This window comes from Chiloscyllium plagiosum, unplaced genomic scaffold (genome assembly GCF_037043375.1).
Source record: "Chiloscyllium plagiosum isolate Xiang-an unplaced genomic scaffold, Cpla_swu_hap1 HiC_scaffold_5, whole genome shotgun sequence".
Classification (NCBI taxonomy): Eukaryota; Metazoa; Chordata; class Chondrichthyes; order Orectolobiformes; family Hemiscylliidae; genus Chiloscyllium; species Chiloscyllium plagiosum.
In genome coordinates this window covers 10,725,313-10,748,311 of record NW_028270143.1, presented here as the reverse complement: position 1 = coordinate 10,748,311, position 22,999 = coordinate 10,725,313, and the positions used below count along the sequence as shown (strand labels likewise).

The 22,999-nt window shown below is 49.1% G+C and overlaps 1 protein-coding gene across 2 annotated transcripts in view; it reads right to left on the bottom strand.

Moving 5' to 3' along the window:
* spmip4 (sperm microtubule inner protein 4) overlaps positions 1-8,760 on the bottom strand; it is a 60,247-nt gene extending 51,487 nt beyond the window's left edge. For both annotated transcript variants that reach the window (XM_043691013.2, XM_087986988.1), the window contains exon 1: positions 8,506-8,760. In XM_043691013.2, the coding sequence (XP_043546948.1) occupies positions 8,506-8,648 (143 nt within the window). In that variant the 5' untranslated portion in view covers positions 8,649-8,760. The remainder of the gene's footprint in view (positions 1-8,505) is intronic.
* Positions 8,761-22,999: the final 14,239 nt, after the last annotated feature.

Sequence of the window (22,999 nt, the reverse complement as noted above, 5' to 3'; positions counted from 1 at the left end):
CACACCCACCCCAATGACATTGTGGGTCTACCCACAGCACTCGGACTGCCAAAAAGGCAACTTAACACCACCTTCTCCAGATCAGACTGACTCCTGGGATGGCAGGACTGAAACCGACTTCTAACAGGACCAGACAGGGTAAAGATGGGAAGGATGTTTCCTTATGGGCTGTGGAGACCATAATCAGGAGTCAAAGGATAAGGGGAAGGCCATTTTGGACTGAGATGTGGAGCTGTTTCTTCACCCAAAACTGTGGAATTCTCCTCCTCAGAAAACATTGGAGCTAAAACATTAAATGTTTTCAAGAAAGTGCCAGATATAGTTCTTAGGGCTAAAGGGGTCAAAGGGTAAGGGGATAAAGCAGGAACAGGGGACTGAGTGGGATGATCAGCCATGATCATATTGAATGGTGAAGCAGGCTCAAAGGGCTGAATGGCCTACTCCTGTTCCTATTTTTTAATGTTTCTAAGTAACTAGACACAGCGCAGCCAATGAGACCCATGATGCTGTAACAACATCCTCAAATCTGTCTTCTGCCTTCATCAACAATGAACGAGCAATAACAAAGTTGCCCAACAATTGTTCTCTCAATGACACCTCCACACTTTGTTGGAAACAATGAAAGCAATCACACCATGTTCGCCATCACTCTATCCAGGTCTCTCATTATTCTGGAAGTTTCAATGAGATCTCCTCTCATCCTTCTAAACTTATTGCGTACAGACCCCGGAACCTTCTGAACCACTGGGAGCAGGATCTTGATCAGGATCTGCTGCCAAAGATTCAAAACAGTTTCCAAAAAGATTAAGTAACCACTGGGATGAGGTATGCTGTTAAACAGCTCTGGGAGAATGCCAAGAGCAGGACATGTATTTCCTCACCACACTGATTGACCTGGCCAGAGGGCCTTCAGAGGTGGATGAAGAAATGTGGCTGCCATTAGAAATTTTGCACAATGACAGCCCGCCGACACATGTCCTTGCTGACGGTGAGTCTGTTGAACCAGGCCCTGTCTCTCACACAGTGCTATGTGACAGTACCAAATGTCTTCAGCACTCTTTTTCCATTGTGCTCTCCAAATACATTCCAGGATGGTGATCCTGGGATCACTGCATGAGGGAAACTGTTTAATCTCCAATGGCTTGCAGAAAAGATCAAGATCGCCAAGGACAAACACTGCGATTTTCTGAATTAAAAGCTAAAGAACTGTGGATGCTGGAAAACAGAAACAAAAACAGGAATTGATGGAAAAGGTCAGCAGATCTGGCCGCATCGGTGGAGAGAAATCAGAGTTAACGTTTTGGGTCCACCAATCCTTCCTCAGAATTTGGAAGGGTCTGAGGAAGTTGTGAGGAAAGATCACTGGACCTGAAAAGTTAACTCACATTTCTCTCCACAGTTGTTGCCAGACCTGCTGAGATTTTCCAGCAATTTTTGTCTGTGTCTTTGCAATTTTGTATTTGCTTATGGCTGTACACTGGCTGCTAGTTCAGATTGAACATGCACTATAACCTCCCAATGCATGTGATATCTTTGGCCTAATGATAAGCATTTAGAAAGCTGAAGCAATTTACCAGCCAGCTCCCGAAAAGCCCAATCTCAAGCCTTTAGTAACAATCGATGTTCAGAACAAATCAGCAAACATAAATGCACTTATCTTGTGAGCACAGTCTTTGGCGCTGTTTGGATTAATGGTAAATCACATGCAAGGTCTTCCAAAGGAAGAGTATCCTAAGGCAGACCTCAAATTTCAGTCTGAGAATGTAAGTCTGCCAAACAAATTGAAATGGTCCGACCAACTCTGCTGAATGCATGCAAAATTTGGACCATGTATCAATGTCATGCCAAGGAGCTCAATTACTTTCATTTGAGTTGACTTGCGAAACTCCTGAAGATCAAATGACAGAGTAAAATGACAGAACAAAATACCAAACACTGAGGTGCTCACTCGCACTGGCAAGCCAAACATCAATGCCATATTGAGACAGTCAGAATGGAGTCAAGTAGCCAGAATGCTCGATGCTCACTTATCAAGGCAAATCTTCTGTTAACAGTTTGAGCTTGAAGTGTACTCTCAAGGTTGCCAGATATATTCTACAAGGACAGGTTTGGCCTGGAAGCTCTGATATCAACTCCACATTCTGGAAGGTGCTCACAGAGGATGGCTGCAGCTGGTGCAAACAAACTTCTTTTAAAAATGGCCTCCTTTGAAAGTAAGTGTGTATTGGAGAAATCATTTTTAGCAATTAACAAACATCAAGTTCCAAAAGACATTTGCTACTCGAATCTCATGTAGGCGATGTGTCTCAGCGGCAAAACACATGCTTTTGTTGTTTTGTTTTATTTACGACAGCTCACTTTCATTGCAATTACTTTTTTCTTTATCTGAATCTGATTGCACACTAGCAAATCAAACAGCTGGATGTTCATGGCTTTCCCCTTTCCAAACACTCAAAATTTATATCGAAGGGTTTTAGAGTGATGTAACCTTGTGCAAGATTACCATTTTTCATTTGTAAACACCGACTTGCATGTAATTTGTTTGGCCTCTGTCATTTTGGTTACAACAGTACAGACTCCAAACAAAAGACATATGTAGGATTGTGAAGGAGACTAATAAAATATGAATAGTACATGGAGTTGAGAGCAGGGGGAGGAAATTGGAGAGAGATGTTACAAGAGGAATTCATGAGCCAGCAACTTGTCCAAACCTTGCTCATCTGTGGTACCCAGCCTGAACTGTACCAGGATGCTGAGGATGCAGATTGACCTCAGCAATTACCCATACATATATTAGAACTCTACCAAACAGTCCAAATGACGAACACGGTCACCTTCACTTCAAAGGATTTACAGAACAACCATTTGGGAATCAACTGCTTTTGTATTGGAATTTTACATAACTGTTCATCAAATCTTAACAGTAATAATGGGCTGCCCAGGTTCAAAGTTCATGGAACAGATATATCTTCCACCTTGCCTTCTTTCCCAGTTACTATTTTGCAATACAGGTACTTAAATTCTTACACTAATTGTTGACTATGTTGATAACATAACTAATGACTTTAATTCTTGAACTGGTGGACTAAATTATTTTCAAGTTCCCACCTTTTGTGATAAACTTGTCATCTCATGGTCGAGAGTACCCACTTTGGTTCAAAACTGCATTACGTTTTCCTGGTTTTTATCCACTGTGTTCCAGTTTTCAGTTGGCTCAACAAATTGGATTTGGAACTGATTTCAGCCAAAAAAATCTATATTTTAAGATGCAAGTATCAGATTTTAAATAAAGGGTGTGTTCTGGGAATTGAAAGGAAGAACAAGCTTGCTTTTTTATATTGCTCCATTATGTCACCAGGCCATTTGCAAAGTATTCACCATCAAATCAATTATTTCTGATAAACCATTAGCGTTATTGTGTGGGCAATTATGCACACAGCAGAGACTCATAAATACAAAGTGAATGAGTAATCAGTCAAACTACAATCTATAAATCAGTTAACTACATTGGTTTGGCCACTTTTGGAATACGGCGTGCAATTCTGGTCTCACTCCGATAGGAAGGATATTGTGAAACTTGAAAGGGTTCAGAAAAGATTTACAAGGATATTGCCACAGTTGAAGGGTTTGTGCTATAGGGAGAGGCTGAATATGCTGGGGCTATTTTCCCTGGAGCATCAAGGGCTGAGGGGTAACCTTGCAGAGGTTTATAAAATCATGAGGGGCATAGATAGTATAAATAGACAAGGTGTTTTCCTTGGGGTGGGGAGTCCAGAATTAGAAGGCATTAGTTTAAGGCGAGAGGGGAAAGATATAAAAAGGACTTAAGGGCAACATTTTCACACAGGGGGTGGTGAGTATATGGAATGAGCTGCCAGAGGAACTGGTGAAGGCTGGTATAATTACAGCATTTAAAAGGCATCTGGATGGGTATATGAATAGGAAGGGTTCAGAGGGATATGAGCCAAGTGCTGGCAAATGGGACTAGATCAGTTTAGGATATCTGGTCGACATGGATGATTTGGACCGAAGGGTCTGTTTCTGTGCTGTACATCTCTATAATTCTAACCGGATTTGTTTTCTTTTAAACTTTGAACCTCAACATCCAAAATACTGAGAGTTGTTGAAACTTCCCTTACATTGTTCCACCCTCTGGTTGGGAGACAGTGGGAGAGTGGAAAATCAGGTCGGATAGTGAATGCTTATCATCTTAGGCCAATTCAGGCTGTTCTGTTACTACTTCAGTGTCTCTTCCTGTCACCACTGGTATTTACCAACTGTGGATGGGATGAGTAAAACATGGCAGCCTCTAAGACAGCTTTGTGAGGTGGTTCCTCCTGAGGACCCACTCTCCAATCTTGCAGCAATAGACACCCCTGAGGAAAGGTCCTCTCCCTCCATGATCAACACGCTCCTCAAGGGCCTTCATCACTTTCCACCCCACTTGGAGGGTTTGCCTGATTATCTCCAACAATCCCTAACCCCACTTAGCGTTACCTTCCTGAGAACTACTGCAGTCCCATGAGTAACAACTGCTCCCATTGGTGCTGTGGGGATGTAAGGCCAGTCAGCTATCTGATTGTCTCACCTGCAAGAGCCATCCTTCCTCAGCAGAGCTGAAGAGACAATCTTTATTAACTACCTGCCTGAAAATAAAATTCACTTATGGCTTCCAATGCAAGCCCTAACCTCCCAGTTGGTGAGCAGAATCACCTCCTCCATGGGAAATCTCATCCAATGTTTCAATTTTATGGAAGAGCACAAGTACAGACCATCAATGTACAGACCATGCTACAGCAAGGAGTAGTTAAGATGAATGATATGGATGCTAGAGAAGCTGGGTAAAAAGATAGTAAGGTTATGCTTGATAAGAATTTGATGAGGAAGATCAGAAGAAGCCTTGAATGGAGCGTTAACACAAACATGCACAGGTTGAGACAAGTGCCCTGCTTCTGTGCAGTACATTCTACGTAATCTATGTAAAAACTCCACTTACCCACAAAATGTCATGTGCATTATTAACTGGTGTCGAAAAAGTGTGGTGCTGGAAAAGCACAGCCGGTCAGGCAGCATCTGAGGAGCAGGAGAGTTGATGTTTCGGGCATAAGTCCTTCATCACCGAAACGCCGATTTTCCTTCTCCTTGGATGCCGCCTGACCGGCTGTGCTATTCCAGCACCACACTTTTCAACTCTGATTTCCAGCATCTGCAGTCCTCACTTTCTCCTCATTATTGACTGGCACCTTCCAAAGGATTTCGTTTTAAAAAAAAGACACTCATCTACAAACCACTTAGGACCTCAACTGACTATACCTTGGCATCCTTATGTCAAATAAAGAGTTGGGATGTTGGAGTGGGGGGGTTGGGGGTGAACCTGCAACTAATGACTGTCACAGTGATCAAAGCTGGGGCCATTATGAATGACATTAAGAGGTAGGAAGGCAAGGGGTGATGAATGACAAAAAACAGTGTGTAGAGGATTATAGACACCTTAAGTAAGTGGGCAAAGCTTTTGGCAGATGAAATATAATGTAAGAAAATGTAAGGTCATGTATTTTGGTAGGAAGAATGGAAGAGCTGAATATTATTTTGACAGAAAAACACTGCAGAAAGCTACAGCACTGAGAGATTCAGAGGTCCTTGTGCATAAATCACAAAAAAGCTAGTCGGTAATAGGAAAGGCACCTGGAATGATGGCCTTTATTTCAAAGGGAATAGAGTATACAAAGAAGAGAGTCTTGCTAAAATTGTACAAAGGAGAAAGTGAGGTCTGCAGATGCTGGAGATCAGAGCTGAAAATGTGTTGCTGGAACAGCACAGCAGGTCAGGCAGCATCCAGGGAACAGGAGGATCGACGTTTCGGGCATAAGCCCTTCTTCAGGAAGAAGGGCTTATGCCCGAAACGTCGATTCTCCTGTTCCCTGGATGCCGCCTGACCTGCTGCGCTGTTCCAGCAACACATTTTCAGCACTAAAATTGTACAAAGCACTGTTTAGGGCACGCATATGAGACAGTGAACAATTTTGGTCCCTTATCTTAGGAAAGGTACACTGGCATTGGAGGCAGGCCAGAGAATGTTCACCAGATTGATCCTGAGTATGAAGGGAATTTCTTCCAAAGAGAGGTTGAGTGGATACAAATTGGAGTTTAAGAGAATTAGAGGTGACCTCATTGAAACACATAAGATTCTTAGGGAACTTGACAGTGTAGATGATTGTTTCTTCATGTGGGAGAGTCTAGAACTGGTGAGCATACTCTCATAATGAGGGTCATCCAGTTAAGATGCAGATGAGAAGGAATTTCTTCTCCCAGAGGGTAGTGAATCTATGGAATTCTTTAATGCCAAGGGCTGTCAAGGTTGGATTGATAAGTATATTCAAGGCTGAGATAGGAAAAGTTTTAATCAGTAAGGGAGTCAAAAACAAAGGGGAAAGAGCAGGAAAGTGGAGTTGAGGATTATTAGATCAACCATGATCTCATTGAACAGCACAGCAGATTTAATGAGCCAAATGAGCAAAACCTGTGCCCACACCTCCTCCCTCACCTCCATCCAAGGCCCCAAAGGAGCCTTCCACATCCATCAAAGTTTCACCTGCACTTCCACACATTATTTATTGTATCTGTTGCTCCCAATGCGGCCTCCTCTACATTGGGGAGACTGAATGCCTACTTGCAGAGCGCTTCAGAGAACATCTCTGGGACATCTGCACCAACCAACCCCACCGCCCTGTGGCTGAACATTTCAACTCCCCCTCCCACTCTACCGAGGACATGCATGTTCTGGGCCTCCTCCATCACCACTCCCTCACCACCCGATGCCTGGAGGAAGAACACCTCATCTTCCACCTCGGGACCCTTCAACCCCATGGCATCAATGTGAACTTCACCAGTTTCCTCATTTCCCCTCCCCTCTCCTTACCCCAGTTCCAACCTTCCAGCTCAGCACCACTCTCATGACCTGTCCCACCGGTCAATCTTCCTTCCCACCTATCTGCTCCACCCTCCTCTCCAACCTATCACCTTCACCCCCACCTCCATCCACCTATTACACTCTCAGCTACCTTCTCCCCAGCCCCACCCACTCCCATTTATCTCACCACCCCAGAGGCTCCCAGCCTCATTCCTGATGAAGGGCTTTTGCCCGAAACATTGATTTTCCTGCTCCTCGGATGCTGCCTGACCTGCTGTGCTTTTCCAGCACCACACTAATCTCCAGCATCTGCAGTCCTTACTTTCACCTTAATGAACCGAATGGTCCACTTGTGCTCCTATGTCTTATGTTAGCAGCTGTCATGTCAATACAACATGAAGATAAATCATCAATTGTTAATAAACTGTACTCTGAACTAAAACTGCCTCAAGTCTAAGTAGTCCTTATTGAAACCCTAGTTCTGAAACAAATCTCACATTTGACTGAAAATTGAACTTATATATCAACAGTCTCTGTACACCAACCTTATATTGCTGAGCCTTCATCAATATTCAGAGTAATTTTACAAGTCCTGCCTTAGCAAACTGCTTGAACCTGAGCTCCTACAGAAAATAACCTTCACTATACACCAACTTTCTATATTGACAATTATCAGGCTTAATATCCCTGTGTCCTTTTTAAAGTTATTCTTAACTGTAATTTTTTTCCTTGTAATGCTTTTACATGTTGTGATTTTCATCTTCCACGGGGTTGAATATATAACTGAACTATATGCTTGATTTAACTCTAAAGAGAATTCGTTGAGAGTCACTTTAAAAATTGGACTTCACAAAATACAGATATGGGGAAAGCCTGCCACAGCCTGTTTTAAAACGTAGAAAAAAATAATCACCCCTGCTTGGAACTGGGAGAGTAGGGTAATAAACCAGTTCAATTTGTTTCTCTCTCCTGTCCACAACAATTACCCCCTGGATCTCTGATTCTTCCTCTTTCTCATGATGTGGAGGTGCTGGTGTTGGACTGCGGTGGACAAAGTTAAAAATCACACACCAGGTTATAGTCCATTTGGAAGCATTAGCTTTCAGAGCGCTGCTCCTTCATAATTATGATCTTGCCCCATTAGCTACCTGATGAAGGAACAGCGCTCTGAAAGCTATCACTTCCAAATGAACCTGTTATGACTATAACCCGATGTTGCGTGATTTTGAACCTCTCCCTCTTTCAGTCATGCATCCTTCACTTACCTACGACGTACCTCCCAAACTTTTGTTCCTGACTATCTCTGTTCCACTTTTAAAAATACGCCTTTTGCACCAATGATTTGTGTCATTTTCTGCAGACTAGGGTTGACTCACAGAGCCCGAACTTTGGACAGCCTTTGCAAGTGTTCCTCTGGGGGAAAGGCTCTATCTCGATGCAGATTTTTATACAGATGACATTCCTAGTTACAAGCTCTTTGAAATGAATGACTAGCTTGAGGGAAAATCCGTTTCATTGCGCGAGTTTTGTGTCCCCCCACCCCCCCCCCCCCCGGTCCCGACTTAAAGTGGCGACTGTGCAATTCCATGTCTCACCTGGCGGCCGATACAGTGGGGCGGTCGAACTGCGCGGGAGTGATCTGCTCGCTGGACTGGAAGGTCGGGCGCAGGATGCTATGCCCTTCAGTTTGGCGGTAATGCTGAAAAGGATCGCCAGCGGACAGCTGATCAACCTCCATGGCGGAAATCGGGAGGGGAAGGAGGGGGGAGAGAACAAGTCTTCCTTAAGTGTAAAGGACAGCAGGCGGCCGCTGGCTCCTTGTAGCAAACAAACAGGGGCCCGAGGGCAGGCCTGGCCGCATTGGCTGGTGGCGCTATGACGGTGATCCATGACAATGGGGCTGACTCACCGGCTCAATAATCGGCGGCAGCGGCGGCGGGAGGATCAGCATCTGCAGGGGAGCAGTGGCTGGGAAAGGGGCCCTCCCCATTCACACCCTCAGGGACAGCCCTCCCCATTCACACCCTCCCCATTCACACCCTCAGGGACAGCCCTCCCCATTCACACCCTCTGGGATAGCCCTCCCCATTCACACCCTCAGGGACAGCCCTCCCCATTCACACCCTCAGGAACAGCCCTCCCCATTCACACCCTCCCCATTCACACCCTCAGGGACAGCCCTCCCCATTCACACCCTCAGTGACAGCCCTCCCCATTCACACCCTCAGGACCAGCCCTCCCCATTCACACCCTCAGGGACAGCCCTCCCCATTCACACCCTCCCCATTCACACCCTCAGGGATAGCCCTCCCCATTCACACCCTCTGGGACAGTCCTCCCCATTCACACCCTCAGGGACAGTCCTCCCCATTCACACCCTCAGTGACAGTCCTCCCCATTCACACCCTCAGGACCAGCCCTCCACTTCACACCCTCAGGACCAGCCCTCCCCATTAACACCCTCAGGGACAGCCCTCCCCATTCACACCCTCCCCATCCACACCCTCAGGGATAGCCCTCCCCATTCACACCCTCTGGGACAGTCCTCCCCATTCACACCCTCAGGACCAGCCCTCCCCATTCACACCCTCAGGACTAGCCCTCCCCATTCACACCCTCAGGGACAGCCCTCCCCATTCACACCCTCCCCATTCACACCCTCAGGGATAGCCCTCCCCATTCACACCCTCAGGACCAGCCCTCCCCATTCACACCCTCAGGGACAGCCCTCCCCATTCACACCCTCAGGGACAGCCCTCCCCATTCACACCCTCCCCATTCACACCCTCAGGGACAGCCCTCCCCATTCACACCCTCAGGGACAGTCCTCCCTATTCACGCCCTCCCCATTCACACCCTCTGGGACAGTCCTCCCTATTCACACCCTCCCCATTCACACCATCAGGGACGGCCCTCCCCATTCACACCCTCCCCATTCACACCATCAGGGACAGCCCTCCCATTCACACCCTCAGGGACAGTCCTCCCCATTCACACCCTCCCCATTCACACCCTCAGGGACAGTCCTCCCTATTCACGCCCTCCCCATTCACACCCTCTGGGACAGTCCTCCCTATTCACACCCTCCCCATTCACACCATCAGGGACGGCCCTCCCCATTCACACCCTCCCCATTCACACCCTCAGGGACAGCCCTCCCCATTCACACCCTCAGGGACAGCCCTCCCCATTCACACCCTCTGGGACAGTCCTCCCCATTCACACCCTCCCCATTCACACCCTCCCCATTCACACCCTCAGGGACGGCCCTCCCCATTCACACCCTCCCCATTCACACCCTCCCCATTCACACCCTCAGGGACAGCCCTCCCCATTCACACCCACAGGACCAGCCCTCCCCATTCACACCCTCAGTGACAGTCCTCCCCATTCACACCCTCAGAACCAGCCCTCCCCATTCACACCCTCAGGAACAGCCCTCCCCATTCACACCCTCAGGGACAGCCCTCCCCATTCACACCCTCAGAACCAGCCCTCCCCATTCACACCCTCCCCATTCACACCCTCAGGGACAGCCCTCCCCATTCACACCCTGCCCATTCACACCCTCAGAGACAACCCTCCCCATTCACACCCTCAGCGACAGCCCTCCCCATTCACACCCTCAGGACCAGCCCTCCCCAATCACAACCTCAAGGGCCCTCCCCATTCACACCTCGGGAACAGCCCTCCACATTCACACCCTCAGGGACAGCCCTCCCCATTCACACCCTCGGGGGCCCTCCCCATTCACACCCTCGGGAACAGCCCTCCCCATTCACACCCTCAGGGACAGCCCTCGCCATTCTCACCCTCGGGGGCCCTCCCCATTCACACCATCGGGAACAGCCCTCCCCATTCACACCCTCAGGACCAGCCCTCCCCATTCACACCCTCAGGGACAGCCCTCCCCATTCACACCCTCAGGGACAGCCCTCCCCATTCACACCCTCGGGGGCCCTCCCCATTCACATCCTCGGGACCAGCCCTCCCCATTCACACCCTCGGGAACAGCCCTCCCCATTCACACCCTCGGGAACAGCCCTCCCCATTCACACCCTCAGGGACAGCCCTCCCCATTCACACCCTCGGCAGCTCTCCCCATTCACTCCCTCAGAGTGCCCTCCGCATTCACACACTCCCCATTCACACCCTCAGAGGGCCCTCCCCATTCTCACCCTCAGGACCAGCCCTCCCCATTCACACCCTCAGGGATAGCCCTCCCCATTCACACCCTCGGGGGCCCTCCCCATTCACATCCTCAGGGCGCCCCCCCCATTCACACCCTTAGGACCAGCCCTCCCCATTCACACCCTCGGGGGCCCTCCCCATTCACACCATCGGGAACAGCCCTCCCCATTCACACCCTCGGGAGCCCTCCCCATTCACACCATCGGGAACAGCCCTCCCCATTCACACCCTCGGGACCAGCCCTCCCCATTCACACCCTCGGGAACAGCCCTCCCCATTCACACCCTCAGGGACAGCCCTCCCCATTCCCACCCTCGGGGGCCCTCCCCACTCACACCCTCGGGAACAGCCCTCGCCATTCACACCCTCAGGACCAGCCCTCCCCATTCACACCCTCAGAGACAACCCTCCCCATTCACACCCTCAGGGACAGCCCTCCCCATTCACACCCTCAGGGACAGCCCTCCCCATTCCCACCCTCGGGGGCCCTCCCCACTCACACCCTCGGGAACAGCCCTCGCCATTCACACCCTCAGGGGCAGCCCTCCCCATTCACACCCTCAGGGACAGCCCTCCCCATTCACACCCTCAGAGACAACCCTCCCCATTCACACCCTCAGGGACAGCCCTCCCCATTCACACCCTCAGGACCAGCCCTCCCCATTCACACCCTCAGGGATAGCCCTCCCCATTCACAACCTCAAGGGCCCTCCCCATTCACACCTCGGGAACAGCCCTCCCCATTCACACCCTCAGGGATAGCTCTCCCCATTCACTCCCTCAGGGATTGCCCTCCCCATTCACAACCTCAAGGGCCCTCCCCATTCACACCTCGGGAACAGCCCTCCCCATTCACACCCTCAGTGATAGCTGTCCCCATTCACTCCCTCAGGAACAGCCCTCCCCATTCACACCCTCAGGGATAGCCCTCCCCATTCACACCCTCCCCATTCACACCCTCAGGGACAGCCCTCCCCATTCACACCCTCGGGAACGGCCCTCCCCATTCACACCCTCGGGGGCCCTCCCCATTCAAACCCTCGGGAACAGCCCTCCCCATTCACACCCTCGGGGGCCCTCCCCATTCACACCCTCAGGGGCAGCCCTACCCATTCACACCATCAGGAACCGCCCTCCCCATTCACCCCCCCAGGGGCAGCCTGATTAGATTAGATTAGATTACATTACATTACAGTGTGGAAACAGGCCCTTCGGCCCAACAAGTCCACACCGACCCGCCGAAGCGCAACCCACCCATACCCCTACATTTACCCTTTTAACCTAACACTACGAGCAATTTAGTATGGCCAATTCACCTGACCTGCACATCTTTGGACTGTGAGAGGAAACTGGAGCACCCGGAGGAAACCCACGCAGACACGGGGAGAACGTACAAACTCCACACAGTCAGTCAGCCCTCCCCATTCACACTCTCAGGAGCAGGCCTCCCCATTCACACCCTCAGGGACAGCCCTCTCCATTCACACCCTCAGGGACAGTCCTCCCCATTCACACCCTCAGTGACAGTCCTCCCCATTCACACCCTCAGGACCAGCCCTCCCCATTCACACCCTCAGGGACATCCCTCCCCATTCACACCCTCCCCATTCACACCCTCAGGGATAGCCCTCCCCATTCACACCCTCTGGGACAGTCCTCCCCATTCACACCCTCAGGGACAGTCCTCCCCATTCACACCCTCAGTGAAAGTCCTCCCCATTCACACCCTCAGGACCAGCTCTCCCCATTCACACCCTCAGGACCAGCCCTCCCCATTAACACCCTCAGGGACAGCCCTCCCCATTCACACCCTCCCCATCCACACCTTCAGGGATAGCCCTCCCCATTCACACCCTCTGGGACAGTCCTCCCCATTCACACCCTCAGGACCAGCCCTCCCCATTCACACCCTCAGGACCAGCGCTCCCCATTCACACCCTCAGGGACAGCCCTCCCCATTCACACCCTCCCCATTCACACTCTCAGGGATAGCCCTCCCCATTCACACCCTCAGGACCAGCCCTCCCCATTCACACCCTCAGGACCAGCCCTCCCCATTCACACCCTCAGGGACAGCCCTCCCCATTCACACCCTCAGGGACAGCCCTCCCCATTCACACCCTACCCATTCACACTCTCAGGGATAGCCCTCCCCATTCACACCCTCAGGACCAGCCCTCCCCATTCACACCCTCAGGACCAGCCCTCCCCATTCACACCCTCAGGGACGGCCCTCCCCATTCACACCCTCCCCATTCACACCCTCAGGGACAGCCCTCCCCATTCACACCCTCAGGGACAGTCCTCCCCATTCACAACCTCCCCATTCACACCCTCAGGGACGGCCCTCCCCATTCACACCCTCCCCATTCACACCCTCCCCATTCACACCCTCAGGGACGGCCCTCCCCATTCACACCCTCCCCATTCACACCCTCAGGGACAGCCCTCCCCATTCACACCCTCAGGGACAGTCCCCCCCATTCACAACCTCCCCATTCACACCCTCAGGGACGGCCCTCCCCATTCACACCCTCCCCATTCACACCCTCAGGGACGGCCCTCCCCATTCACACCCTCCCCATTCACACCCTCCCCATTCACACCCTCAGGGACAGCCCTCCCCATTCACACCCTCTGGGACAGTCCTCCCCATTCACACCCTCCCCATTCACACCCTCAGGGACGGCCCTCCACATTCACACCCTCCCCATTCACACCCTCCCCATTCACACCCTCAGGGACGGCCCTCCCCATTCACACCCTCCCCATTCACACCCTCAGGGACAGCCCTCCCCATTCACACCCACAGGACCAGCCCTCCCCATTCACACCCTCAGTGACAGTCCTCCCCATTCACACCCTCAGAACCAGCCCTCCCCATTCACACCCTCAGGAACAGCCCTCCCCATTCACACCCTCAGGGACAGCCCTCCCCATTCACACCCTCAGAACCAGCCGTCCCCATTCACACCCTCGGGAACTGCCCTCCCCATTCACACCCTCAGGGACAGCCCTCCCCATTCACACCCTCAGGATCAGCCCTCCCCATTCACACCCTCAGGATCAGCCCTCCCCATTCACACCCTCAGGGGTAGCCCTCCCCATTCACAACCTCAAGGGCCCTCCCCATTCACACCTCGGGAACAGCCCTCCCCATTCACACCCTCAGGGATAGCTCTCCCCATTCACACCCTCAGGACCAGCCCTCACCATTCACACCCTCAGGGACAGCCCTCCCCATTCACACCCTCGGGGGCCCTCCCCATTCACACCCTCGGGAACAGCCCTCCCCATTCACACCCTCAGGGACAGCCCTCGCCATTCTCACCCTCGGGGGCCCTCCCCATTCACACCATCGGGAACAGCCCTCCCCATTCACATGCTCAGGACCAGCCCTCCCCATTCACACCCTCAGGGACAGCCCTCCCCATTCACACCCTCGGGGGCCCTCCCCATTCACATCCTCGGGACCAGCCCTCCCCATTCACACCCTCGGGGGCCCTCCCCATTCACATCCTCGGGACCAGCCCTCCCCATTCACACCCTCAGGGACAGCCCTCCCCATTCACACCCTCGGCAGCTCTCCCCATTCACTCCCTCGGAGACAGCCCTCCCCATTCACACCCTCAGAGGGCCCTCCGCATTCACACACTCCCCATTCACACCCTCAGAGGGCCCTCCCCATTCTCACCCTCAGGGATAGCCCTCCCCATTCACACCCTCAGGGCGCCCTCCCCATTCACACCCTCAGGGGGCCCTCCCCATTCACATCCTCAGGGCGCCCTCCCCATTCACACCCTCAGGACCAGCCCTCCCCATTCACACCCTCGGGGGCCCTCCCCATTCACACCCTTAGGACCAGCCCTCCCCATTCACACCCTCGGGGGCCCTCCCCATTCACACCATCGGGAACAGCCCTCCCCATTCACACCCTCGGGAGCCCTCCCCATTCACACCCTCGGGGGCCCTCCCCATTCACACCCTCGGGAACAGCCCTCCCCATTCACACCCTCGGGACCAGCCCTCCCCATTCACACCCTCGGGAACAGCCCTCCCCATTCACACCCTCAGGGACAGCCCTCCCCATTCCCACCCTCGGGGGCCCTCCCCATTCACACCCTCGGGAACAGCCCTCGCCATTCACACCCTCAGGACCAGCCCTCCCCATTCACACCCTCAGGGACAGCCCTCCCCATTCACACCCTCAGAGACAACCCTCCCCATTCACACCCTCAGGGACAGCCCTCCCCATTCACACCCTCAGGACCAGCCCTCCCCATTCACACCCTCAGGGATAGCCCTCCCCATTCACAACCTCAAGGGCCCTCCCCATTCACACCTCGGGAACAGCCCTCCCCATTCACACCCTCAGGGATAGCTCTCCCCATTCACTCCCTCAGGGATTGCCCTCCCCATTCACAACCTCAAGGGCCCTCCCCATTCACACCTCGGGAACAGCCCTCCCCATTCACACCCTCAGGGATAGCTCTCCCCATTCACACCCTCCCCATTCACACCCTCAGGGATAGCTCTCCCCATTCACACCCTCCCCATTCACACCCTCAGGGACAGCCCTCCCCATTCACACCCTCGGGAACGGCCCTCCCCATTCACACCCTCGGGGGCCCTCCCCATTCACACCCTCGGGAACAGCCCTCCCCATTCACACCCTCGGGGGCCCTCCCCATTCACACCCTCAGGGGCAGCCCTCCCCATTCACACCATCAGGAACAGCCCTCCCCATTCACCCCCCCAGGGGCAGCCTGATTAGATTAGATTAGATTACATTACATTACAGTGTGGAATCAGGCCCTTCGGCCCAACAAGTCCACACCGACCCGCCGAAGCGCAACCCACCCATACCCCTACATTTACCCTTTTAACCTAACACTACAGGCAATTTAGTATGGCCAATTCACCTGACCTGCACATCTTTGGACTGTGGGAGGAAACTGGAGCACCCAGAGGAAACCCACGCAGACACGGGGAGAACGTGCAAACACCACACAGTCAGTCAGCCCTCCCCATTCACACTCTCAGGAGCAGCCCTCCCCATTCACACCCTCAGGAACAGCCCTCCCCATTCACACCCTCAGGGATAGCCCTCCCCATTCACAACCTCAAGGGCCCTCCCCATTCACACTCTCAGGAACAGCCCTCCCCATTCACACCCTCAGGGGCAGCCCTCCCCATTCACACCCTCAGGAACAGCCCTCCCCATTCACACCCTCCGGAACAGCCCTCCCCATTCACACCCTCAGGGATAGCCCTCACCATTCACACCCTCAGGGACAGCCCTCACCATTCACACCCTCAGGGACAGCCCTCCCCATTCACACCCTCGGGAACAGCCCTCCCCATTCACACCCTCAGGGGCAGCCCTCCCCATTCACACCCTCAGGGACAGCTCTCCCCATTCACACCCTCAGGGACAGTCCTCCCCATTCACACCCTCAGGGACAGCTCTCCCCATTCACACCCTCGGGGGCCCTCCCCATTCACATCCTCGGGACCAGCCCTCCCCATTCACACGCTCAGTGTGTGGGTTTAATTTGCAGCGTCCTGAGTGGACCCTTGCGATATCATTTCCGACCTGTCTGCTCGCGGTCCCTCTTGCCCAGTTCGGCCCAAGGCGACACTTTCTTTCGGTCGGTTATTGGCCGAACGGATGGCGAAGCGATTTGGAAGGTTTCAAGGAACAAGACAGAGATGGCCAAAGCGTGGCAGTGCGGATCTCCACATGGGTTCAGTGTAAGGTAAAGGGCACCGTGCAGAACCAGGAGCGGGGTAGTTCCGGAATGACCCTACTTTTTTTTTTACCAGTCCATAAAAACCGTGGCTGAAAGTTTAGATTAATTCAATTTTTCCACCAAATCTCCCAATCCTTTGTTCCTCTTAGCATCCGGAATCTATCGATCCCAGTCTTGAACAAAGCAACTGACATGCACAGCCCTTTGGACTGAGGGAATGTCAGATTCACAACCCTTTCAGTGAAGAAATCTCTCATCTACAGTGTCCTGCATCTCTGATCTCTACTTCCCGACTCTCTGAACAAGTGAAACGGCCCCTCAGCATTTCCCTTCTCCAGCTCTCTAAATCCTTTTACGGCTGCTGTCTCCCAACGATGGTAAATGCTGAGTGCTGCAGATTTGCACTAGAGCCCCAAACTTCTGTCGCACCAGGAAGGTCTCCACAGGCATCCTCGCGGATAGTTCTCCAGGACCTGAAAGCATGCTCTGTTTGTCTGAAGTTAACAATCACACAACACCAGGTTATAGTCCAACAGGTTTAATTGGAAGCACACTAGCTTTCGGAGCGACGGAGTGATGAAGGAGCGATGCTCCGAAAGATAGTGTGCTTCCAATTAAACTTGTTGGACTATAACCTGGTGTTGTGTGATTTTTAACTTTGTCCACCCCAGTCCAACACCGGCATCTCCAAATCATGTCTGTTTGTCTGTGCTTTCTAGTTTTATGGCGTGATTTAATCGCATTTAAAACTTACTTGGAATGCAGCTCATTAAATTAGGAGCATCAGACCTCTCCTACCTTCGAAACTGCACTGCTTCCCTCTCTCAAAACGGGTTGGCTACTGGAGGGGATTGCAATGTCAGAAGTGGCATTGAGCAGCATTAGGGCTACAGGAGAAGGATAGACAGTGTAAGATGGGGGAGTGAGCAGGACAGTGAGAGGAGAGCAGCAGTGGGTGGCCACTGATAGGAATGGAGTGAGCATTTATAACCAGCCAAATTTCCTGAACTGAATGCACACCTCAGGGGGTCTGTCCTCAACCCTAATATGAGAGTAAATGTCAATGTGAAATTGTTGGAATTGTGTATCTATTCGGTCTCACAGCTTGATGACTGAACCCTCCAGCTTTAAAAGAACACATGGCGGTACTCTCATCCCAGGAATCCATGGAAAACATACAATGTGTATATAGTGAATTTGCAAAAGCCCCATTGCACACAGATACATTCCTGACTGTCTCGCAGTGAAAGGACACCACTAAAAACTAGGGAGGGTGACAGAAAGGAAGTTATTTTATAGGCAAACTTAGTGAAAGTTAAAGTAAAGGTATCATAATACACTGATCAAAGGGAGCAACCAGTTGAGAGATAAGCCACAGTAGCCTATATTTCCAGTTATAGTTGTAGTTTTGAACAGTATAACTTGAAACAGACTATGTTTATGACCAAATATCAGCTGTGGTGGTTCTTTTACTGTAAATTTAAGATGTAGGATCAGAACTAGGCCTTTCAGCCATTTGATATAAGTCTGCCATTCAATTAGATTATCGCTGATCTGATAATCCACAATTCCACTTCCCTGACTTTTCCTCACAACCTTTGTTTCCCTTACTGATTACTAATCTGTCAATCTCAGCCTTGAATATGCTTAATGATGTAGCCTCAACAGTGGTCTGTGGTAAAGAATTCCATATGTTCACTATCCTCTGAGAGAAGAAATTCCTCCTCGTCTCTGTCTTAAAAAGGTGACTTATTCTGAAATTATGCCGTCTGTTATTATACTCTTTCATCAGGGGAGACAGCCTTTTCATGTGTACGTGTCACGATGCCTAAGAATCTTGTATGTTTCAAAAAGGTCGCCTCTCATTCTTCTAAATTACAATGAATATAGGACCAACCTACTCAACCTCTCTTTATAGGACACTCCCTTTGTATCCATGATCAGCCTAGTGAACTGTCTTTGGACTGCCTCCAACAAAAGTCTATCTTTCCTCAGATGGGGCCCAAACATGGGGAGGCAATGGCATAGTGGTATTGTCACCAGACTATTAATCTGGAGACACTGGTAAAATTCTGGGTACCCATGTTTGAATCCTGCAGATGATGCAATTTGAATTTGATGAAAAAAAAGTCTAGAATTATGAACCTAATGATGATGACAAATCCATTGTTAATTGTTTGAAAAAACCAATCTAGAAACTGCCATCCTTACCTGGTCTGGCCTACATATGACTAACTGCCATCCTTACCTGGTCTGGCCTGCACAAGACTCCAGGCCTACAGCAATATGGTTGACTTTTAACAATTGGGGATTGGTATTAAATGCTGGCCCAGCCAACAATACCCACATCTCATGAATGAACAAACAAAACAAAAAATGTTCACAATAGTTCAGCTGTGGTCTGACCAGGCTGTGACCTTATATAGTTTTAGCAAGGCTTCGTGATTTTTAGATTCCATTCCATTTGAAATAAAGGCCAACATTCCATTTACCTTCCCTTTGACATGCTGAACTTGGATACCAGCTGTATGAGACTTATGCAAAGATTCCTAAGTCCCTCTGTGCTGTAGCTTTCTGCAGTCTTTCTCTATTTAAATAATATTCAGCTTCTCAACTCTTCCTGCCAAAGTGCGTAACCTCTCAATGTAATGGATGCTGAGGAACTTGGGAAATAGAGGCAGTCTTCGAAGAAGGGGGACGATGACATTGGGGAAAAGGAAGCTGTCCTTGTCCATGACAGAACTGAGCTGCATCAGATGCTACAAGCCAGCTGGAGGCTCATTGACATCTACTTCCAACAGAAGTGAGCTAAATATTGTGAAATGTAAAATATTCGTTGGTTATGATATAGAAATATGATTTGCATTATTGGGACAAATTTTGGTCTCAATATGGTTTGCCTACATTTATGTCTTCTTTTGTAAATAAAAGCTTGAGTTTGGATTTGTCCGATTTCTCCCTGTATGTAATGTTCCTGTATTAGATGATGACAAACTGCAGGTGTATGGTGGATATTGATTATAACGTAGCACTGAATTAGAGGGTGTTCAGATGGTGTTTAGTTATGGAAAATTAAAGACTGTGGTGTGGTAATTGAAGCCAGAGGAGTGATCCTTGTGGCACATGATGAGTTACAACATCTTTTCAACCTGAAAGAGACCCATTACCCCCAACACCCTGTATTCTGTGTGCTTATCAACCCTCAATCCATGCTAATACATTAGCCCCAATACCGTGAGTTCCTATCTTTCATAATATTCTTTTATGTGGCACCTTATTACACAAGTTCTGAAATCCAAATATCCTACCTCTAATGACCCCCCTCTATCAACTCTGTTTGTTATAAATCAAATAACTAGAAAATTTGTCGAACATGGTCTCCCTTTCACAAAACCATGTTGACTCTCTGTTTATGCTAACCTTTTCTAAATGCCCTGCTGTTAACATCGGAAAAGGAATTGTTTTCCTGAGTCAGCAGGGGAATTCCACCAGATTTCAGTGAATTCCAGGGAACAAATTCGTAGTCTGAAAGCCAGAAGCTTTGAAATTCTTATTGCCATGGTTGCTACCAAGCATTTAAATGCACCCATTTCCCGTCAGCGTGATATTGCTACACCTCTAGGTAGCTTGCAGGAGTAGAGGATATAGTAACGTTCCAGGTCGTAATTCAGCACTTGGCAGCAGCCAAGCACCAGGTCATGGTGGAAGTAGATTGAAAGCTGGTCCAGGTACCTCTCAAGGAGGTAGAAACTAAAGTTGATGTTATTGAACAGGAAGCTCAAGAATGTACTCATAGAGCAAGAGAAACAGCACATTGAAGATGAGTGTTTTGGTTGGGCTTAAGATTTGAATCCAGCACCTACAGTAGAAGTGGAAGTCAGCTGTATAACTGGTGCAACTTCAGTTATACAACTGTAGCAGCATCTATTATCTCAGAAGAAAAGTACACAAAATCCTTAATTCACATTCCATTATGCATTACAAAAAGACTAATGTGAAGCTTACTAGTTTTTCCAGTGTTTGGTCAAGTTAGTTAGGGTGGAATATGATGATGCACCCTATTACTGGTTATTAGTAGTTGCAGGAGTGAAGGTTTCTCTGATGTGGAAAAAAAGGTGGTTTAAGATATAGTTAAACTGGGGTGAACAGTTTACAGATCAGGAAGCGTATACCTGACATGGAAAAGGTGCTGAGTGCATAAAGTGATCTTTAAGCAAGGAGGATCAATTATAAAATTAGACTTCACAAAGGAAAGGCCAAAATAAAAGACCATGTGCAGTCAATAATTTGTAAGACCATGCCAATCCCTTGCTCACAGTTAAAGGTAGTAAGCAAACAGCTGGGTAGATTGGAACAAATGGAACAGGAGCAATTAACCAGCGAAGATCAATGAATGCGCATTGCTATTGTGATTATTCAAAAATCAGACAGGTCCATTCAGAATAATGAAATGGTCAATAAAGTGACTCTGAATGATACCCATTGCCTACCAGTAAAGACTTGTTTTCTAATTTGGTAAATGGAAAGGCTTTCAGTTGGATAGAAATGTTGAATACATATGTTCAATTAAAGTTAACTGACAAGAGCAAGGAACTACTTACCGATCATATACACTAAGTATTGTGCCACTTTGAAAAGTAGCCTTATGGGGTGTGTGCTGCTCTGGGCCAGTTCCAGAACATCATGGATCAGGCGCTAATTGGAATGAAGTGGGTGGACTACTTTTTAGATCAAATTCTAATTCAACATGAGACAAAGAAAGAGTACTTTGTAAGGTTGAACAAAATTCTAGACTGATGTCAGAAGTGTGACATTAAGGCTAAAAAGCACAAATGATATTTTGTGGTGTCCAGTGTTACATTGCTGAGTTGTCAATTACCATATTTGCCCTACACAAGTGAAAGGTGAAGTGATCTTATAACTCTAAAAAGACCAATAGGAGAAGAGCTTAAAAATTGAAAGGAATTATTCATATTCTAATTCATCCCTGACTTAGATAATTCATTTGGTCTGCTGTACCAACTTCTCAAAAATTAAAAGTGCTCTGTGAAGTTGAGAGCATTTGGAGAAGAAAGTACTGTCAAGTGATGTTGTTTTAACTTACTATAATTTCAAGAAACAATAAGTTTTAGTATGTGCTGCCTCACCATAGGAGGTAGATGTGGTATTATCTCACATAATGGAAGATGTTGTGGAGAAGCCAGTAGCTTATGTTTCACAGACACTAACAAAATCAGGGCAAAATTAATCAAGTTGAGAAAGAAACATTAACAAGTATATAATGTTCCAAAATGTTCCACGAATACTTGTACAGTAAGAAGTTCACTTTTTTTAAGTGACCATCTTTCCTTCAAAAATGAGACATGTTTTCTGGTGCCTGCAAGACTCCAGAGATGGGCACTGATTTTGAAAAATGAATGGAAGACAAAACCTACACAGGATGAGAAATAAGCCAGATTGGTTAACTGAAATGTGTATTGGAAAGAAGAATAAGTTATTTTCATGGACACGATACATTGACACTGCTTTCTCTCCACAGATGCTGCCAGATCAGCTGAGTTTCTCCAGCTATTTCTGTTTTTATTTCTGATCAACCTGTTCAGACATGGTATGATACACTTCTGCAGCACTTGAGGCCAGATTTTCTGGCTGAGAGGTAGGGACAATACTGCATGAGTTCTACTACAGCTTAATGTACAATTTTTTTTAAGGAAGGGGAATAGTTCACTGTACAATTGATTCTGCCCTCCCTACTTCTCTGGGGAGGAGTTCAATAAACTTTGTTCAATATGGCTACTTACCATCAATCTTCATGGCTAGTTTATTCGCTGTATTGTACACAATAATGAGGTACTTCAAATATGTGGCAAAATTGAAGAAGCTGAGATTGTTCTCCTTGGTGTGAAACAATGCAATGATAAAGACATTCAAGATAATTGAGTTTTTATAGAACAAGTAGAGACAGGTTGTGACCTCTGGCAAGGGGTTGATAACAGCATTCATAAATTTAAATTAATTGACAAAAGATGTAGAAGAGAAATTAAGAGATTTTTTTCACAGGGTTACTATCTGAAAAGCACTATCAAAAGGCAATTAGACGTGTACATTAAGATGACGAATTTGCAGGATTCTGGGAAAACGCTGA